Source organism: Lampris incognitus, chromosome 5 (genome assembly GCF_029633865.1).
Source record: "Lampris incognitus isolate fLamInc1 chromosome 5, fLamInc1.hap2, whole genome shotgun sequence".
Classification (NCBI taxonomy): Eukaryota; Metazoa; Chordata; class Actinopteri; order Lampriformes; family Lampridae; genus Lampris; species Lampris incognitus.
The window spans coordinates 49,961,734-49,981,460 of record NC_079215.1 but is presented as its reverse complement, the minus strand read 5'-3'; the positions used below and the strand labels follow the sequence as shown (position 1 = coordinate 49,981,460).

General features: G+C 42.7%; 1 protein-coding gene across 1 annotated transcript; it reads right to left on the bottom strand.

Annotated features, from left to right (window-relative positions):
* Window positions 1–91: 91 nt before the first annotated feature.
* On the bottom strand, window positions 92–19,371 carry zgc:158803 (LUC7 domain-containing protein). Its single transcript, XM_056279738.1, has 10 exons — window positions 18,830–19,371; window positions 16,869–16,963; window positions 8,584–8,682; window positions 8,041–8,151; window positions 7,680–7,823; window positions 6,946–7,122; window positions 6,599–6,771; window positions 6,454–6,483; window positions 3,627–3,785; window positions 92–1,298 (listed from the first exon to the last, which is right to left on the bottom strand). Exons 1-10 carry the CDS (start codon window positions 18,888–18,890, stop codon window positions 1,070–1,072), a joined length of 1,278 nt encoding a protein of 425 aa, XP_056135713.1. The 5' UTR covers window positions 18,891–19,371; the 3' UTR covers window positions 92–1,069.
* Window positions 19,372–19,727: the final 356 nt, after the last annotated feature.

Sequence of the window (19,727 nt, the reverse complement as noted above, 5' to 3'; positions counted from 1 at the left end):
GGCTAATGAATCCACTGAATGAATTAAATCGATTTTAAAAAAAAAAACCCGTCGAGTCAAATGTGGATAATGAACCCACAATGTTGGGGGGAAGCAGGGATTTATTCATTTTATTGTACAGATGGCACAGCAAATACAGATCTGCCAATACACCCAACGTGTATCACAGCAAAAAAAAAAAAAAGAAAAGAAAAAGAAAAAGAAAGAAAAAAAGAAGAAAAAAAAGACAAGCGTTCAATGGGCCTCAGTTAAAGCACCAGTACCAAATATGCAAGTGCAATACCAGACAGCAATATGCATTTGCTGTCGGGTCAGGTATTGAGACAAAAGACTTGGGGGATTGCTCCCACAGGACACGTACATCACTGTGTCTTCAATGAAAGGACAGACTCAAGGATGTTTGGCAGATTTCTATAAACAGGTCAGACCTCTCCTTCAAGATCAGAATAAGAGCAGAAGGCAAGACAATAAAACAGAAACATCAAAAGTGCCTTCAGTTATTCACAAACAACTCGATTCAGAAATGACCCTGGATTCAAGGTGTTATGTAACGTCAATGAGTCTACCTTTCATGTGTGTAAATAAGTCCACAGCGGACAAGTTTCATGAGTGACATCAGATTTCCGATGGAATGCAAGGGAAAAAAAAAACCTTAGTATTGAAGGTCATCCTAATAGTAAAAAAGAAAAGCTATTCCCCCAAAGTAAAATAAAAACAAAGATCAACCATTTCTTCAACCCCCCCCCGCCATCGTTTAAATCAATTGTACTGAGATCGCATGAAGATAAAAGTACAGTTTCCTGGTCACTTGAGCGTTTCTAGTTCTTTTTATTTCCAGCAATACGAAGTCATTCAGACTTTCTTTACATGTGACCTTGGGCGCCTCATTTGAGGTCCCTCTCAATACCTCTCAATGTTTAGTTACAAGTGATCAACCCACTGCCCCCAGTTAAAAGCCCCCCCCCCCCAAACATAAACACATGCACAGTTCTGACACACACGCATCCACACCAACTCCTTTAACTGAACAATATATTCAAATCCACATTTTGAGATGCCCTCCCCTCGCTCATATCTCCCCTGACTCCCTCTCTTCGGAGCTGGAGCGTCTATCCCTCTCGTACGACAAGGATCGCTCTCGCTCGTTACCCCTGACCATCTCGGGGGAGATGGATCTCTCCTTGTCCTCTAACTCAGCCCTCTCCTCCCGCCGTCCCTCTCCACCATACTCTCTCCATCCCTCCTGAGAGAGGGAGCCATCTCTGTCGCGGGTGTTTGATGATCTGTCTCTCGAGGACCTGGAGAGAAAAAACAACAAATGTACAGGAAGACCATTAAGAGCCATTTCACATTACTGGTTCTCCTAGTGCAGCACCAGTGGGCTTTGAGTTTCAGTCCCCATGAGGCCTTGCTTAATGTTTTTCCCTTACGTAACTGACAATATTGCCCAGGAAATTTTTTTTTAAAAATCACATAACAAATTAACCAAGTCAATCCATTGACTTGGTTAATTCAGTGCTAATTAGGTGGGTGATGGGACAGACTGGGGTATCGATGTAGTTTTAATTTAAGCCAATTCAAAATACTTAATATTTTCTAGTCATCTGTGTTCTCAGACTGGGATATCTAGACATGGCTGCCCATCAACCATGTCATTCATTCACCCCTGTTGAATTTACTCAGCTAAAGCGTTAAACTGTGCTGGTCATAATAACAGCTACCGACATTTTTGAATGTTATTTATTCAGGACATTTCTTGATTGTTGCCTGTCTCTCCATGAGAAGGTTTCCCTCTTGTTTTTGTGCGTTTCCTGTGTTGTGTGTATGTGATTCTAGGTTCCTATGTTTTCTGCACACACCTGTTTGGAAAAAAGGCTAATTACTTATTGACAAAATACTGCTTTATATAAAGATATCCAACATCTTAACTTCTACACTAGACAAAGCATGACATTTATTATCCCAACTTCTGATACAACAATGACTTGGCTAAGCACTAGAAGCTTTTAGTTAACTGTAATAACAGGTGTCTAATAATAATAGGAGTGGAGTTGTTCCTCTTCTGAATCAAGGGTCCAAGGACAGATTGTGTCATCCACTGTCATTTACCGTAGTTACCCATTTTTCACTGTGTTGATGTAAAAAGCCTTTTGAGGTAGCAACTGTGATTTAGGGCGAGACAAATAAACTTGACGATACTGGGCACTCTTCTTTCAGTCAACAGTGGCAAAAACTCCATTTTGGACTGCGATATAATCTTTTTCTACTAAGGATGAGTATCGTTAAGATTTTAACGGTACTACTACTCTTATCGATACTGCTTATCGACCGGTTACGCTTATCGGTTCTTTTTGTTATTTTTTAAGAGAAAAAAAAGAAACAAATTAAGAAGAGAAGTAACACCGTTTTATTCTCTCATGTCTGGGCAGAGCGTTACTTTTCATCATTAACCCATGTTTGTATAATTTAGTTAACTCAGTGTGAGCTCTAGGTTGTTAGCATACATAACATAACTGAGGTGGATGGGGCAACGAGAGATGAACTATGAGCTAGGCAGTCAAAAACTGTGCATTTCTCTGCCTGTATTTGATGCATTTTCACCATGTTTCGAAAGATTGCTTGGGTTTCCGCTCTTACATGCAAAAGACTTGTTGCAGTTGTGGCAACGAGAAGTGTCAGCGTCGACCCCAGTGAAGTATAACCAGACTTGTGACCATTTAGTTGTCTCCGCCACTGTCCCTAAGGGCAGGCTGTGTGTGTGTGTGTATGTGTGTGTGTGAGAGAGAGAGAGAGAGGCAGAGAGCTGGCCCCGCCCCTTGGCTCACACACACGACAGGCTCCGAGAGAGAAATCGCTCTTCTGGATTGGGAATAGTAAAAATGCATCATAGACGAACATCTTAATATTACTGTAAATTAGAAACAGAGCTGGTGAGATAAAAGGTGCAAAATTATGTTTATGTAGCCTAAATAAATAGGACATTTATTTTCAGTTTCTCCAGTATCAATAGTAGCACCATTACCATCAGAACTTATCAATACTACGGTCTTTAATAATTTAGCACCGTCCATCCATCCATTATCCTAATTGCTTATCCTGCACTCAGGGTTGCGGGGATGCTGGAGCCTATCCCAGCAGTCATTGGGCGGCAGGCAGGGAGACACCCTGGACAGGCCGCCAGGCTATCACAGGGCTTAATTTAGCACCGGTGCCCGTTTAATACGGGGTTTCGGTACCCATCCCCATTTTCTACCACAACATGAATAAGATCGTCAGTGGTCAAATAATGCCAATATGTTAGTAGTGTCCAACCATGTGCCATGGACGTACATGTGTATGCTGGTTTTCATTCCCAACCCAACATTACACCAGCTGAATTCAATGATTAGTCTTACCCTGTCTGGTTGAAGTTCTGTTAACTAGTGAAAGCAACAGGTGTAGTGTTGGTTGTAATGAAAACGGCCCTCCGTGCCACATAATTGGGCACCACTGAGCTAGCAAAACTGGCATCATAAACTGCTTGACTAGTGCTCCAATTTTCCGATCATGCAAATAGACCTTGGGGCTTATATAGTACAAGACTCCAAAAAAGGAAAGGTGTGGGTACCCTCTTATAATATCCTCACCTCTTCCTCTTAGTCCTGTGGGAGTGGGAGCGTGAGCGGTGCCTGTCCTTGTGTCGATGTTTCCTCTCCCTGTCCCGGTCCCTTTCTCCTCCCTCTTCTCTAGAATGAGAGGAGCGGTGCCCACGTCTTGAACGATGAGAAGATGAACTGCCTCCATCCCTGGAATAAACAATTAACAAAAAAAGTGCACAGATCAAATCGGCAGAAATTGGCAAAACACTGAGTTTGCTCATCTACTTTGCAAAAGTCTAGGAGTTTGGCTTGGTTGCCATGCACTACAATTACTCAAACAATGAAATGATATCAAAAAAGGTGTGGAGTAAGGACATTCCAATTTGTGAACTCCAATTAAAGAGAGATAATGTCACAAGGGTAATGTCACATAAAAGTGATTTTTGCCCAACAAAATACGCTGAAAAAATTTACTCCAACAGCCCAAGATGAGATGCTGCACTTGCATTTTCAATAACAGTGACTCAAATGACTCCCTATATTAGAATGCTGATTGTACTGAGAATCAACACCACAGTCTCGAGTTTTCCTTAACCAGAGATAGGCTTTGCCTTCACTTTCAACTCATTGTTAACATTATCCTACCCGGAGATGGCTCCTATGTAAACTGCATGGCCAAAAGTAACAAAAGTAACATCACGCCTATATGTGGGTGTTGAACATGTCATTCCAAAACCATGGGCATTAATATGGAGTTGGTCCACCATTTGCTGCTATAACAGCCTCTGCTCCTCTGGGAAGGCTTTCCACTAGATTTTAGAACATGGCTGTGGGGACTCGTTCCCATTCAGCCACAACAGCATTAGTGAGGTCAGGCACTGATGTTGGGAAAACATTCTGGCTCACAGTTGGCATTCCAATTCACCCCAAAAGTGTTGGATGGGGTTGAGGTTAGAGCTCTGTGCAGGCCAGTCAAGTTCTTCCACACCTAACTCTGCTAACCATGTCTTTATGGACCTTGCTTTGTGAATGGGGGCATTGTCAGGCTGAAACAGAAAAGGACCTTCCCCAAACTGCTGCCACAAAGTTTGAAGCACACAATTCTCTAGAATGTAATTGTGTGCTATAGCATCAAGATTTCCCTTCACTGGAACCAAGGGGCTTAGCCCAAACCATGAAAAACTGACCCAGACCATTATTCCTCCTCCACCAAACTTCACAGTTGGCACTAGACATTTGGGCAGGTAGCTATCTCTTGGCATCCGCCAAACCCAGGCTGGTCCATCAGACTGCCAGATAGTGGAACGTAATTATAACTTAAGAGAACATTTCCACTTCACTCCATTCCAGCGGATGCTTGGCATTGAGCATGGTAATCTTGGGCTTGTGTGCTGCTGCTCAGCCATGGAAAACCATTTCATGAAGCTCCAGATGAACAGTTCTTGTGGCGATGTTGCTTCCAGAGCTAATTTGGAACTCTGTAGTGAGTGCTAAAACCGAGTACACATAATTTTTACATGCTTAAGCACTCGGCAGTCCCATTTATTAGTCTTGTGTGGCCTACTGCTTGTGTGGCTGTGCTGTTGTTGCTCCGAGACGTTTCCGCTTCACAATAACAGACTTACAGTCAACCGGGACAGATCTAGGAGGGCAGGAATTAGACCAACTGACTTGTTGGGAAGGTGGCATCCTATGACAGTGCCACACTGAAAGTCACTGAGCTCTTCAGTACGACCTAGTCTACTTCCAATATCTGTATAGAGACTACATGGCTGTGTGCTTGATTTTATGCATCTGCCAGCAATGGATGTGGCTGAAATAGCACTCATTAGAAGGGTTGTCCACATAATTTTGGGCATATAGTATATGTATATATACAAGTTTCAAGGAAGCTTTTATGTTGGTACACATCAAAGAAGTTTTTTCAGTTAGCGCAGGTTCTAGTAAGGCTGGGAAATACTAGAGGATGATTAGGCCTTCCCCTTAATTTCCCAATCGGCAGCTTTATTGGAATAGACTGTTTGGGGATACTATCTGGAAGTGCAAAGCATTTACAGATTAAATTCTTATCAGTCCAAATTAATGACAGACTGATCCAAATGGCACCTTTATTGTCAAACATTTTTACAACATGTTTGACAAGTTTTCCTGCTCACATTCTTCTACACCTCAGTGTAACATCTGTTTACATTATGGAATTATTTGCTGATCCTCACACGCCAGGACTAGTTTAATACCTGTAATAACTTTATTTTTTATGTGTATCATAATGAGTTGCTCAAGTTCCTGTTAGACTACAGGTCTTCAAATCGGGTGCCTGTAAGGAATTAGTCCTATAATTTCAGCTATATCATAAAGTGTACAATACTAGGTTAAACCCATTTACAAGAGTGACAAAACTTCTCTGTAATTCTTGTGTTTGTGACACTATGTTTTTAAATAGTTAATATAATTTTGAAAGTCTTTCAGAGTGCCCTCTGCTCAACCTTCTGATGATATCCTGGAATTGCTCATTCACTGTGAAAATGGATACTTGATGGCTGCAGCTTCGACCGTCTTGTATTCACTACATTTTTAAACCCGTTACCACAGTTGAGAATGCCATCACAGAGAGTATTCCTGTAATACAACTATTAAGATGATTTATGTGCCACTGATCCTGTCATCCAGAAAACAAATAAAAGGCACGAACCATATAGCCCATCTTCTATCATAGAGTACATCTTGTACTAGCTCTTTGTGAGGTTGTGCTGTACCATGTGCGAGTACAATATGCGAATCTTCACAATGTTGATATCACTCTGGACCAGTGCCACCAAGAAAAACTTTCTTTATGTGCTAGTGTGTAAAGTGACTCTAAACAAGTTAGGCATACCTGTATCGATCTCCACTTCTAGACCTTGACCTGAAGGGGGAGAAAAACCAGAAAGTTATAAAATACATATTAAGATGGGAGGCAGGGGAGAAAAACAAAAAAATCTGTGTGGCGCACAGAAGTGTGGCACTGGGGTAAAACATACCTCCTTCGGTCCCTCTCCCTTTCTCGTTCCCTTTCCCATTCCCGCTGTCTTTCACGCTCTCGTTCCCTCTCCCGTTCCCGCTCCATCTCCCACTCTCTCTCCCGTTCCTCCTCTCGGTCGCGTTCCTCCCGTCTTCTCATACGCATTCTTTCCTGTTTCTCGACAACTGCTTTCTGGAGAGAAAAACATTAGATGGTTGTGAAAAAAACAAAAATACTAACCATCAACCCTTAGTAAAACTGCCAATACTGGCAGTACTTTTGTACAAGCATAACTGTGGTGTATTTATACAAATCATATTTCACCTTCCACGCTTTTCCTGCCATTTTGACAAAGGTATTGCTTACCCTTAGCTTCTCGAGTTTCTCCCGAATTTCAATGAATCCCAAGTGCAGTTTACCCCCAAAGTGGTCAGCTAGGCGACGGTCATTGTCATGAAGACCCAGGTAGGCGGAACATACTTCACACACCCGCAACTTCTGCTGCTGGAAGCTAGAGGCTGGCATCGAGTTTCGGTAGACATCCTACAAGAAGAGAGAATGTAAGACCAATAAAGAAGATGTGAAAATAATTGGGGGAAAAAACACAACGAAAGATATAAAGACTCACATTCCAATTTTATAATTGAGATAAAAAGATCCAATTCATCTCCAGTGGGAATTTGTGAGAGCATGGCTGACCTAAGAGGTATAAATGAACAAAGAAGAAATCTCCAAAGTAGAGACCTAAGACGTCTCCTTCAGAGCCTGTTGCTCTAACCTTATGTAACAGGATTGAAACATTCTGCCTAACACAAATACAAAAATGGCTTACCCTGACACTTTTTGGCATGTCAAAATGATGCACTGGTATACTTGCAGCTTAATCAATGAACATTACACAAAATCTTGAATCAAAGAAATTGTTGAAATCGACTGCTAACTTATAATGTGTGTTTACAGGAAAGATAATAGTTCAAGTTCCAGCTAACTAGTTCAATTAACAAACAATGTCGTTCTGGTGAGTAATATATTAAAGCATATCAAAACTCTGTTATAATGCTTTAAAACTTCTGAAAAAATGTAAAACAATCAATGCTGACTTCTGCCTCTTTCTTCATGGCACGAGTCTTCTCCACCTTCTCCAGCACTTGCTGTGCTTCGTCCACATTACCCTCTCCCCCTAGCTGCTCTGCCCGCGCCAGCAGCTTCCCAATCTCCTCGTTCAGCTCATGGACACGCTCAGCCTGACCACAAAACAAAAGCAAAAAAATACAACTTAGTTTTAAAAAAAAGAGTAACAAGACATCAAATCCTGTGTATTGCTTGATGCTTTTGTATATGTGTCAGAATCTGGACATTGAGCGCTTGTGATTTTAAGTGTCTTTGTGGCATTAGTCACGATACAGAAGTTAAAAAAACAATAGCTATCCCACTAGCTAACATAGACAGTGAATCAGTCACCTTGGCGGCCACTTCCGCACTGATCTCATCCTGCGTCTCAGCTAGTCTCTTCTTTGCCAGTTCAGTTCTGCGATCGCAGTCAGCAATAAAAGACTGAAGATGTTCTGCAGCCTACAAGAATACAAGTTGGAAAAACATTGATCTTATGCATGTGCTTGCAACTGTGCACACTCAGGTTTCCCTTATCAAGATACAGTACCAGTCAAAAGTTTGAGCACACCTTCTCATGAAACACTTTTTTTTGGGGGGGGGGGGGGGGGACATTTCAAAATGTATATTTTTCGAATGAAGTTTGGAAATAGGCAATGACTTCCAAGATTCTGAAAAACCTAAATTCAATCTGGTGTTTCCTAACTTTTGATTTGTACTGTATTTCAATATTTTGACATTGGTGACTGAATGAATTAGCATAATTACATCAGAAAAGAGGAACAAATTCGCCTATACATAGGTCCAGTGAGGGCAGGGTTGGGTGGAGAAAAGAGAACGAGAAAGTGAAACAGAAAGAGACAAGAGAAACAGAGAGAGATAGACACTACTCACATCGAGCTCAAAAAAGTACTCCTGCTGCTTGGAGGCAATCTCATAGTCCGCTCGGAGAGCCAAGTCATGGACTTTCACACACTCTCCCAGGTCCATTCTCTGTTGGGATTCAGAATGATATCAATGTTGACTGACTGAAATCTAAAGTTACATCACTGCAGTGAAAAGAATTGCATTAATTTATTTGACAAAGAGTTCAAATGTCATCTTAAAAAGATTCTGATGTATTGTAAACGAGTTAAAATTACCAGATCAATTAAAGTTTTTGAAGTCAGTTTGCTGTAAGAGTATAATTGCTTGAGAAATTGACCAGAATATCTATAATGCAATTTTATTTTTACACAAGTAGCTGTGTGTAACCCCGTGATTTGCACAGGACTGAGTCTGTAACTACACGGCGTTAACTCCAACGTAGTTCCCCGTTCTCACCAGTAGAGTACGCATACTCACTGCAGATCGCTTTTTTTCTTCTTCTTTTGATGTATGCAGACGACCAGAGCAGAGAGAACCCCGTAGTGAAATCTTTATTACGCTTGTAACTTTCTCTAAAGTTCACGAAGAAGTACTATATTTTGGATTTTACACCGAGAAGACTCCTGATGAGTTTAACACTGAATCACGTTGATAATAGTTTAGCTTATTATGCTAGCTAATTTTACTCCGTGGTATATTTATTTTGTGGCTATGTGCAACATTATGCAGCTTTGTTAAGTATGTTAGAGACTCAAAACCAATCGGAGACAGACTGAATGTGTGTTGGATTTAATGTTTGATTTCATTATTTATGCTTTAAAATATAGTAACTAATGTTGCTGTGTTGTATTGAAAGCCATAAGCTAGATGCTAAGGTACTCTTAAGTTAATTCATCTACAGTTTTGTACATTGTGTTATTGTAAATGGGTTAATTAATTTACATAGCTCTATGTGTTGTGTTACTTACACATACTAGCCAGACAGTAGCCCTTTCCAGATATTTCTTCTGACTCAAGCAATAGCAGTGACTCTTCTGATGAGAGTGCTCACTCTGAACATAGCATTACACCTCTCATATGCAAATCCAAGAACAAGCAGCCTGACCTGGCGAAGCTCATCCCTCTTCAGCTATGTCCCGAAACAGATAAGAAGAAGGTTCAACCAGCAGTATGGAAGAAAACAATAAAAGTTAAAACTGTGAAACAAAGATGATCAGCTAAACCCACCTGATGTGCAACGCATTGTGGTTGAGCATGTAATCAGAAACGACACTTCCACATCTCAGAGTCAATCCAGGTGGCTATGCTCCTTCTCCGGCAAGGTGCCGAAGCCTCCTGGAGAGGCTGACTTTGACACATGGTGCCTCCACGTAGACTTGATGTTCCAAGACGGCGCCCCAGTCGATGTTCAGTGTAGGAATATACTGGGAAGTCTGCTTCCCCCAGCCTCAGATGATGTGAAGCAGCTAGGCTCCTCCACTCAACCCAGAGCATATGTGAAACTGCTGGACTCCGCTTATGGTCTCATTAAGGACGGTGATGAAATCTTTGCAGGGTTCTTGAAGACCTATCAAAACCCAGGTGAGAAGGCAGCAGAGTATCTACAGAGGCTCCATGTGCTGCTGAGCACTGCTGTGAAGCGAAATGGAGTGAGCCAGTCTGCTGCAAGCCATCAGCTATTGAAACAGTTCAAATGCAACTGTTGGGACCACACACTCATTATGCAATTGGAGCTGAAATATGAAAAATCTTTCGATTTTGCAGAGCTGCTGTTAGAGCTGCGGAAAGAAGAGAATAGGAGGGCAACTCAACTGGATCGAATGCACTGCCATTTTGGAACCTCCAAGCCAAAAGCCACTGTGAATGTGCATTCTGTGCCTGACATGTCCCCATACACAGATCCAAATGCAAGTGTGTTACAGGTGTTTATCTTAGAGACAGAGCTGAAGAAGCAGCTTGCTGAAATGAAACTGCAGCTCAGCACCAAGAAGCCTAACAAACAGAAACCGTGAGACAGACAGCAGAAAGCTCAGACCTGCCCATGGGTTGAGTCGAGGCACCAGCTCACCACGTGACATCCAAACCTCAGTCTAGAGCCTGGTTCTAATTCAGATGTGGTGAAGATGGCCACATAGCCAAGGTATGTGAGAACGCTATCAACAAAGCTGCTGTTGATCGCAAGTACAAAGAATTGAAAGCCAAGCAAAATGAATGGAGAGCAAAAGCAGGACTGCTTTTAAACTGGACCGGCTTCCAGTACAGGGACATAATGAAGCCACAGCAGAGATCAAAGTCCCAAGATGAAATGGAAACCAAAAAGCCAAATGTGAACAGATAGAGTCCAGTGAAGATGGGCTTCTCAGTAGGTTAGTTGGCCCAAGATCCATTGCTGTCGCCACTATTGAAGGAATCTAGTGTATATACCAAGTCCAGTTGCACTTGATTCAATTCCTTTGGATAACCATGACCTGGATGAATGAGAACATTCACAGACATGAATCTAGTGTAATTCAATTCTTGACTAAGGCTGACAGGTGACTACCATTTCCAAGTCTTTTCATGATACTTACCTGCCTTCTCTGCCGATTCTGGCCCTCAGAAAAATCCTTGAAGTGGAGGGCGCTGGAGGTCAAGATGTGCCTTACCTAGGCTATGTTAAGGTCATCACACTGCTTCCGGAAAGCATTGCAGGAAAAGCTGAGCTTGTCAGCACGTTAGCTCTCATCATTCCAGACTGAAGGCCCAACAGAGTTTCCTGCCCTTTTAGGCACCAATATACCCCTGGTTCGAAGCACATACAAAACCGAACAAGACAATGGCATGGTGGGGACAGTCAAACTGAAATGCAAGAAAGCCATCGTAATCCCAGCTGGTGAGAAGATGGTGTTGAATGGATACACCAGAAAGGTGCCCACGAGTGTTGGAGTCCCTCTCTTAGTGGAGCCTTCCACTCAATCAAGTCTACCCAGTGGTCTGTCCTTCTGTACCTACAGGATATCAAGCAATCATCAGACATCCTTCAAATTCCCTATCCCTGTCAAGAATGAGACAGCACATAACATAACAGTGCCAGCGAACCGCAGCATAGCAGAGCTTTCCATCCTTCTCTCTCTCTACTGTCAACCTCGAACAAAGCCGGAGAGCACAATGTGTCACAACCACCCGGCACTGCTGCTAAATGTACGGCCACAAGCTCAACAAGCCATGAAAACACAATCAATTTCAACTTCAGTGATTCCCCTTTTCCAGAGGTATGGAAAGAGCAGATCATAACAAAGCTGACTCCCATCTCTGAAGTTGTTGCAATAGGCAACCTCGACTATGGTCACACAACGGCAGTCAAGCACAAGTTCCACCTCTCTGACCCAACACCCTTCAAGCAGAGGGCAAGGCCCATTCACCCCTCAGACTATGAAGCTGTAAGACTCCACCTGAAAGAGCTGTTGGATGCCAACATCATCAGAGAATCTGAACGCCCCTTCGCTTCACCAATAGTAGTCGTCAAGAAGAGGAATGGCACCATCCACCTATGCATCGATCACAGGAAGTTGAACAACCAGACCATAAATACCTTACCGAGCATCAAGGAAACCTTTGCTAATCTCACAGGATCAAAGTGGTTCTCTTTCATGGACTTAAAGTCTGGCTACTATCAGGTGGAAATGGCTGAAGAGGACAAGCACAAAAACAGCTTTTGTCCCACCCGTGGGTTTCTGGGAATTCAAAAGGATGCCCCAGGGAGTCACAAATGCTCCGTCAACCTTCCAGCGAGTCATGGAGAAATGCATGGGCTCTCTCAACCTCAAAGAAGTCCTGGTGTTCCTCAATGACCTCATGGTGTTTACAGACACACTTGAAGAACATGAACGGTGCCTTATGCATGTCCTCAACAGGCTTAATGAGTGTGGCCTCAAGTTATCACCCAAAAAGTGACACTTTTTCAAGAAGTCAGTCAAGTACTTGGGCCATGTAGTCTCGGAAAACGGAGTGGAAATTGACCCTGGAAAAAATCAGCTCACTAACAACCTGGCCCAGGCCAAACAACATCAGTGAGCTGAAATCCTTCCTAGTATTCACCGGGTATTATAGGAGATTCGGCAATGACTACGCAAAAATTGCCAAACCTCTAAAAACTCTTGACTGCTGGTTACCTTACCTTACACCCCGGAAGAAGTCCAAAAGTTCCAAGGTCTTCTCAAACTCGGACCTAAAATGATAATTTGATGGAAAATGGACCTCAGAATGCGAAAACACATTCAAAGCACTTATAGAGAAGTTGACAACTGCTCCAGTCCTCGGCTTTGCCAACCCCAGGAAACTGTATGTCCTGCATACTGATGCCAGCCTGCATGGACTCCGTTCAGCTCTCTATCAAGAACAAGCCCGTGAGATGAGAGTCATCACTTATGCAAGTAGAGGCCTGTCCAACTGTGAGCAGCGTTACCCTACCCAAAAACTTGAGCTTTTAGCGCTCAAGTGGGCTGTCACGGAGAGTCTTTGACTACCTCTATGGATCTGAGTTCATCATCATCACTGACAACAATCCATTGACCTACTTCTTGACGTCTGCCAAGCTCAACGCTGTGGGACACCGGTGGCTCGCTGCCCTGTCTAACTTCAATTTCAACATACAGCACAGAGCTGGCAAGAGAAATATTGATGCCGATGGGTTATCCAGACGTCCATATGATGCGGTGGAAACTGACCTAAGCGCTCAAGACGAAGACGACAGGGTGGAATGGTTAATTTCAAGGTTCATGAATGAAAGGAGTGAACCCATCTTCCCCAAAGATCCTGTCAAAGCCATTTGCCAAAAACATGAGCTAGACAAAGCTCCAGACACTGAAGAGGGCAGCCACTCATCTGTCATAGTAGAGTGTCTCACCATTGATGCGAGTGCTATCCCAGCAGAGTTCTCGAGCTGACCTACTGCATGGATCTAGCACCCTACCTAGGATGTCACAGCAAGACTGGGCTGTAGAACAACAAAATGATCCCCCGATCAGCAGAGTCATAGACACTGTCAACACAGGAAGACGTCTCACTTATCATGTTCGCCAACAGGAAGACCGAGAAGTTCAACTCATGCTTAGAATGATGGATCAACTTGTAGTAAACAATGGCATTCTGTACAAGAAACGCATGAACAGAGGTGAGCCCTTCTACCAGCCAGTTCTCCCCTCGAAATACAGAGAAGTGGCACTTGAAGGTCTCCAAGACTCAGTCGGTCACTTGGGAATGGACAGATGGATCTCATTCGTACGCGTTTCTATTGGCCAAGGATGTCCGCGGATGTTGAAAGGAAAGTCAGAAACTGTAAAAGATGTATCCGTCGTAAGGCCAGAGCTGAGAAAATTGCCTGTCTTGTGAATACCCAGACAACTCGACCACTCGAGTCAGTCTGCATGGACTACTTGTCCTTGGAACCTGATGGACGTGGAACGAAGAACATCTTGGTCATAACCAACCATTTCATCAAGTATGCTGTTGCCATTCCTATTCCTACTGCTGATGAGAAGGCAAAGACAGTAGCCAAGATCCTGTGGACCAGTTTCTTTATCCACTACGGCATGCTCGAACGACTTCACAGTGATCAGGGTCACGACTTTGAGTTCGCTTTCATCAAAGATCTTTGCTAGCTTTTGGGGATAACGAAGACAAAGACAACCCCTTACCACCCCCCGAGGTAATCTCATTGAGAGGTTCAACTGAACACTTCTGGAGAAGCTGGGAACTCTCCAGGAAGAGGAAAAAGTCAAGTGGCGTGATTTTGTGCAGCCTTTGGTTCACTTGTACAACTGCACCAAAACGGACTGGAGAAAGTCACTCACATGGACTATGTGAAAAAACTGAGAGAAAGTCTGCAAGAAAACTACAAGCTTGCCATTGAACACAGTGAAAAGACTGCTCAGTGCAACAAGGAGAAATACGACCTCAAAGTCAGAGTTTATCCTTGAAGAAGGAGACCTTGTCCTTGTCAAGAATGCCTAAATACGGGGTAAACATAAGACAGCAGACAGATGGAGCAGTACTGTGTACAAAGTTGTGAGGCAGACTGACAATTCCCCAGTCTATGTAGTAGCTCCGGTAACCTCTGACGGTCCAGAGAGGACACTGCACCAAGACTTGCTGTTACCCTGTGGTTTTCTAGCTCCATCCATGCTAGATGAAGTGGACCAGGTAACAGAAAAGAGAGGAAAAGCTCAAACTCATCAGGGAAGCGAAGTACCTCAAGAGGAAGGTGTACCACAGAAACAGTTGGAAAGTGAAGAGGAAGTGGAATACTACTGCCCATAGACCACTCAGGAGAATATCACATTTCCGACAACCATTGTCCATGAATCCCTCAAGCACGAGTCAACCCAACTAGGCAAGATGACCAAGATGCAATGAGCACTCAAAAGCCAAACCTGAATCCAGAGGCTGATGCAATCTAGCCCTTGGGAGACCTGAAAGGGAATAATCCTGAGGAAAAGGAAGGAGATATACCTGTGGAAAGAAAACTTACCGGTTGAGGTAGACATACCTGTTGATGATGATGCGGAAGTCGAAGATGAAATAGTCCATGATGAATCTGAGAGAGAAAACACAGTTGAAGCAAGTGAAGGAAATGTAGAAGAGTAAAAAGATGACGACAAAGAGGACATGATGATGGCAGAGGAATCTGGGATGGAGGAACAAGGTGAAATTGAGCCTAAAGCTGGTGGAGACAATCCTGTTCAGGAAGAAACAGAAGTTTCAGAGGTCTGAAGGTCAACAAGACAAAGAGCAGTCTGACAAACTAACAACAAAATCACTTGGCAATCTTAGTTTTGCGCTCAATTCTGAACAGTCTTGACCAAGTTTTTATACAAGCACTTGATTTTACTCCTACCCCTGACATTAGTCAACTTAAACCTGTACAAAAGTTGCACATGCAGGGTTACAAGCACATTCAGGGGGGCTTATAACTTTCTCTAAAGTTCATGAACAAGTACTATATTTTGGATTTTACACTAAGAAGACTCCTACTCTTGAGAACCAAAGTTTGACCGGCGAGCGTCATCTCTTTGTATTTTACAGAGCAAAGCTCTTGTGAGTTTAACATTGAGTTACGTTGATAATAGTGTAGTTTAGCTTATTATGCTAGCTAATTTCACTCCATGGAATATTTATTTTGTGGCTATGCAACATTATACATCTTTGTTAAATATGTTAGAGACTCTCAAAACCAATCAGAGACAGACTGAATGTGTGTGTTGGATTTAATGTTTTGAGTTCATGATTTATGCTTTAAAATATAGTAACTAATGTTGCTGTGTTGTATTGAAAGCCATAAGCTAGATGCTAAGGTACTTGGAGTTAATTCATCTACACAGTTTTGTACATTGTGTTATTGTAATTAAGTTAATTCATTTACATAGCTTTATGTGTGGTGTTATTGAATTCATATTTTCATAAGCAGAGAAAAAGTATCATAATGTACGGTGGAGAGATACAGATTCTAATTGATAAAAAAAAGATGTTGATAAAAAAAAAAATTAAAAAAAACAACTGCTTTATGCAGGGTTTTTTCTTTCTTTCAATTTCTCCCCAATTGTATCTGGCCAATTATCCCACTCTTTTTTTGAGCCGTCGCAGTCGCTGCTCCACCCCCTCTCTGGCGAGCCAGGGGGCACCCTGACTGACCAGAGGAGGTGCTAGTGCAGCGACCAAGACAAATACCCACATCCGACTTCCCACCCGCAGACACGGCCAATTGTGTCTGTAGGGACGCCCGACCTAGCTGGAGGTAACACGGGGATTCGACCCGGCGATCCCGTGTTGGTAGGCAACAGAACAGACCGCTACACTACCCGGACGCCGTTGTTTTTGTTTTTTTTATACGCATATGCATCAATGAAAGAATAAAGATGCTAACATCTCCATTTTTTCCGAAACAATGCCTTAAAATGTACATGCTAACAGACCAATTACCAACCCAACCTTGAGAACTGCAAACTTTAGAATCTAGTCATCTGCTATCTTCTTTCCCAACAGTCCTTGAATACAAAAGGGTGTACAAATGTGGTCCAGAAGCCTAAAGGGTATAAATTCATTTCTTACTTTGGTAAAATTAACACATTTCTCAGATCAAACCCGTTATTTCTCTAACCTAAAATAAAAACCTCTCCTATCAATTTTCAGCATCATTACACCGAGACCTGAAAAATATCTTGCTACATCTTCATCATTTGAAGGCATGTGCACTGACACACACTAAAACAAGCAAATAAGTATCTAATTTACACATACACCAACTACAATGCATGGTTCAGAGACAGAATACTCACTGTTCCTGACAGAATGTCATGAGGACACGAATCCAATAGGTGACTCTTGCAGACCCGCTCATCTGTGAATTTAATTCTTTGCCGCATGGTGTCTCCTTTTGGTAGCGATATGTGGAAAAGGCAAATATGAGATAAACACAGATAAGTTAGTTCAAAGAGTTGGATTCAGAAATTGTTCTTAGAAAATTCATCCTACAAATCTACTTTTGCGTTAAATTGAAATTTAAGAAGAAATTAAAGTTTGCGTCCACAAATGAAGAATCTTGCAAGAATTTTCTCAAACTTCACTCAAGGGTGATTTTAAGAGAGGGAATTATTGTAAGTATCTTAAATATATAGCCTAATAAATATCCTAAATATCTTAACTCTAGAATAATTTGAGCTACTTTATTTAAGCCACTTTATTTTGTCATTGTATTCTTACAAGGAATTGTGTTCTTAAAACGAATTTGTTCTCTGCATTCAACCCATCATATTGTTTAGGAGCAGTGGGCATCTGCAGCGCCCAGGGGCCAACTCCAGTTCTTCTTTCAATTGCCTCTGCCAGGGGCACAGGCAAGAGTATTAACACTAACATGCATGTCTTTTTGATAGTGGGAGGAAACGGGAGCACCCAGAGGAAACCCACATAGACACGGGGAGAACATGCAAACGCCACACAGAAAGGACCTGGGACAACCTGGGGTTAGAACCCAGGACCTTCTTGCTGCGAGGCAACAGTGCTATATGCCGCCTTGGCAGGTGTCTTAGACATGTCACAGAGCCGGGAAACTTTAGATTTATATATACCGTAGCCTAACCAGGAAGAATGTATTGTCATTTCTATCATGTACTTGTGTACATGATAGAAATGACATTTAAAAGAAATGACATCTAAAAGAAATGAAATTTCGTTTTAAATGTATGGCAGATCAATTTATTGGCTAGTGCTGATAACCAAAGGACAAACACATAGGCTACAGGATGTTATAAAACTATTTTTGGCTATCAGAACTATTTAGCATGTACTGTCTATAAAAATGTAATATCATTTTATCATAACAGCAGACAGACAGACCACTGTTACTAGGCTAGCTACTCTGAATAAATATGGGCTAATGTATGGAAAGGCCAAAACGAAAACCATTTGTAGAATGACAACTACATTTCTTTATTTGTAAAGATATATAGTATTCTACTGGACTAGCTAATATTTAACGTTGTCACTTCTGTGAATGCAGCACATATGTTTGGCAATGTAATAAATGATATAGTGTTAACACTAAGCGGTACACGCTTAGTGAATATATTAATCAGTTTCAACGGTAGGCTATTAAGAGAATTGCTGTTGTTTTTCAGATAGACATGTGGCTTGTATTCTTTGTCTCAATTTGTCCACATGCCGACTTTGCATATACACAAGTCTCATTACTATATCGCCCATAAATATATCCTCAGTATGGTATTTTAAGAAGTTCTTATAATAACGTTCCAAGATATTTTTGGAAAGTTTCAAGAAATATCCCACGAAAATGTCAAGACGTTTCTGAAGGAGGATTTTATTTTTTCCTTTAAGGTTTCGTGAATCCCGACCACAGAAAGCCTTGGAGAAGTGACAGATTAACAACATCAGGGGGTTAACCAGTCATCCAGGACAAGGGCCAGGGTAACAAACACCCCGAAAACTACGACTACCGAAAACCCCGAAAAAGGCGAAAAGCAGTGTTGTAACAAGGGAAACAAAGATATCGGTCATAAATGACGCAAGTTAGCCAACTTAAGCGGCAAACTAGCTCCCTAGATACAACAGGTAGCTAGGCGGTTGGCTAGCCTCCTAGCTAACAAGCTAAGTTAGCATAGCATGTTTCATCGGCAGCAACAGCGAGGCTCGCTATAGCTAAAGGGACGGCACTGTACACGGCGACGAAAACAACGAGGGAAAACCGATGCGCTTTTCCGCGTTCGTCGGCAGCCAAACTCACCGTCTCTCCCCGTCCCCATTAGCTGGTCGAGCATCGCCCGCATCTGCGCCTGGGCCGACATTTCTCTCGGCGCGTCAGTCAATCACGCCGGGATAGTCTTCTCACATGCAGCCTCCGCCGCAAGGCCTGGGCAAACCACCGCGGGCAACTTTCTCAAAAGTTCCCCGCGAACAGACTATCTACCTGTACACAATACCGTATGTCTGCCTATTACACCGCATCGACGGCTGCGCGACACTAGTGCAACGCGGGTGGAGGGCTGGATGAACGAGATGCAACGCTATTTACACGAACTCATGGACTCCCCTTTCCCTTTTCGCCTGGAACTGGAGCTCGTCGCGCGCGAGTTGAAGAGAGCGGCGTGCTGGATGCGGAGGGGCGTTTGTCGGTTTAACCGGGGTGGAAGTGAAAGAAACCGTCGGCTCTGCCGTCGCTTTAGGGAATCGACAATGTGTAGCGAAATCTCCAGCCAGACGGCCAGGAGTTGCTAAGTAAAGTCCGTGTCCTTTCTTCTCTGTCGTCGACTTCCTATCTTTCGTAGCGCGTAATTCACGTTGACTAGAGGAAGTGCTGCAGTCCCCATCCGCTGGGTGATACGATGATTGGCGTACCAGCGTCATACGCCACAATATGATCATGATGATGATGATTGTTATCATATGTTGTTATTATTATCATCATTATCATTATTATACAAACATAAGTACACTGTATATAAAATGGGGTGATTAAACTTGCATTGTTTATTTTGCAGCGCGTTAGACATGTAAGGGGTGTATGGGACATGATGGAAAGGCCGTGTTGTCTATGCTTCACGGCAGTAGTAATACATGGAAAACTGCGCAAGTCGAGCGTTTCTATTTTGTGTTTTTAAGACTTTTTTCGCCCCGGGTTAAGG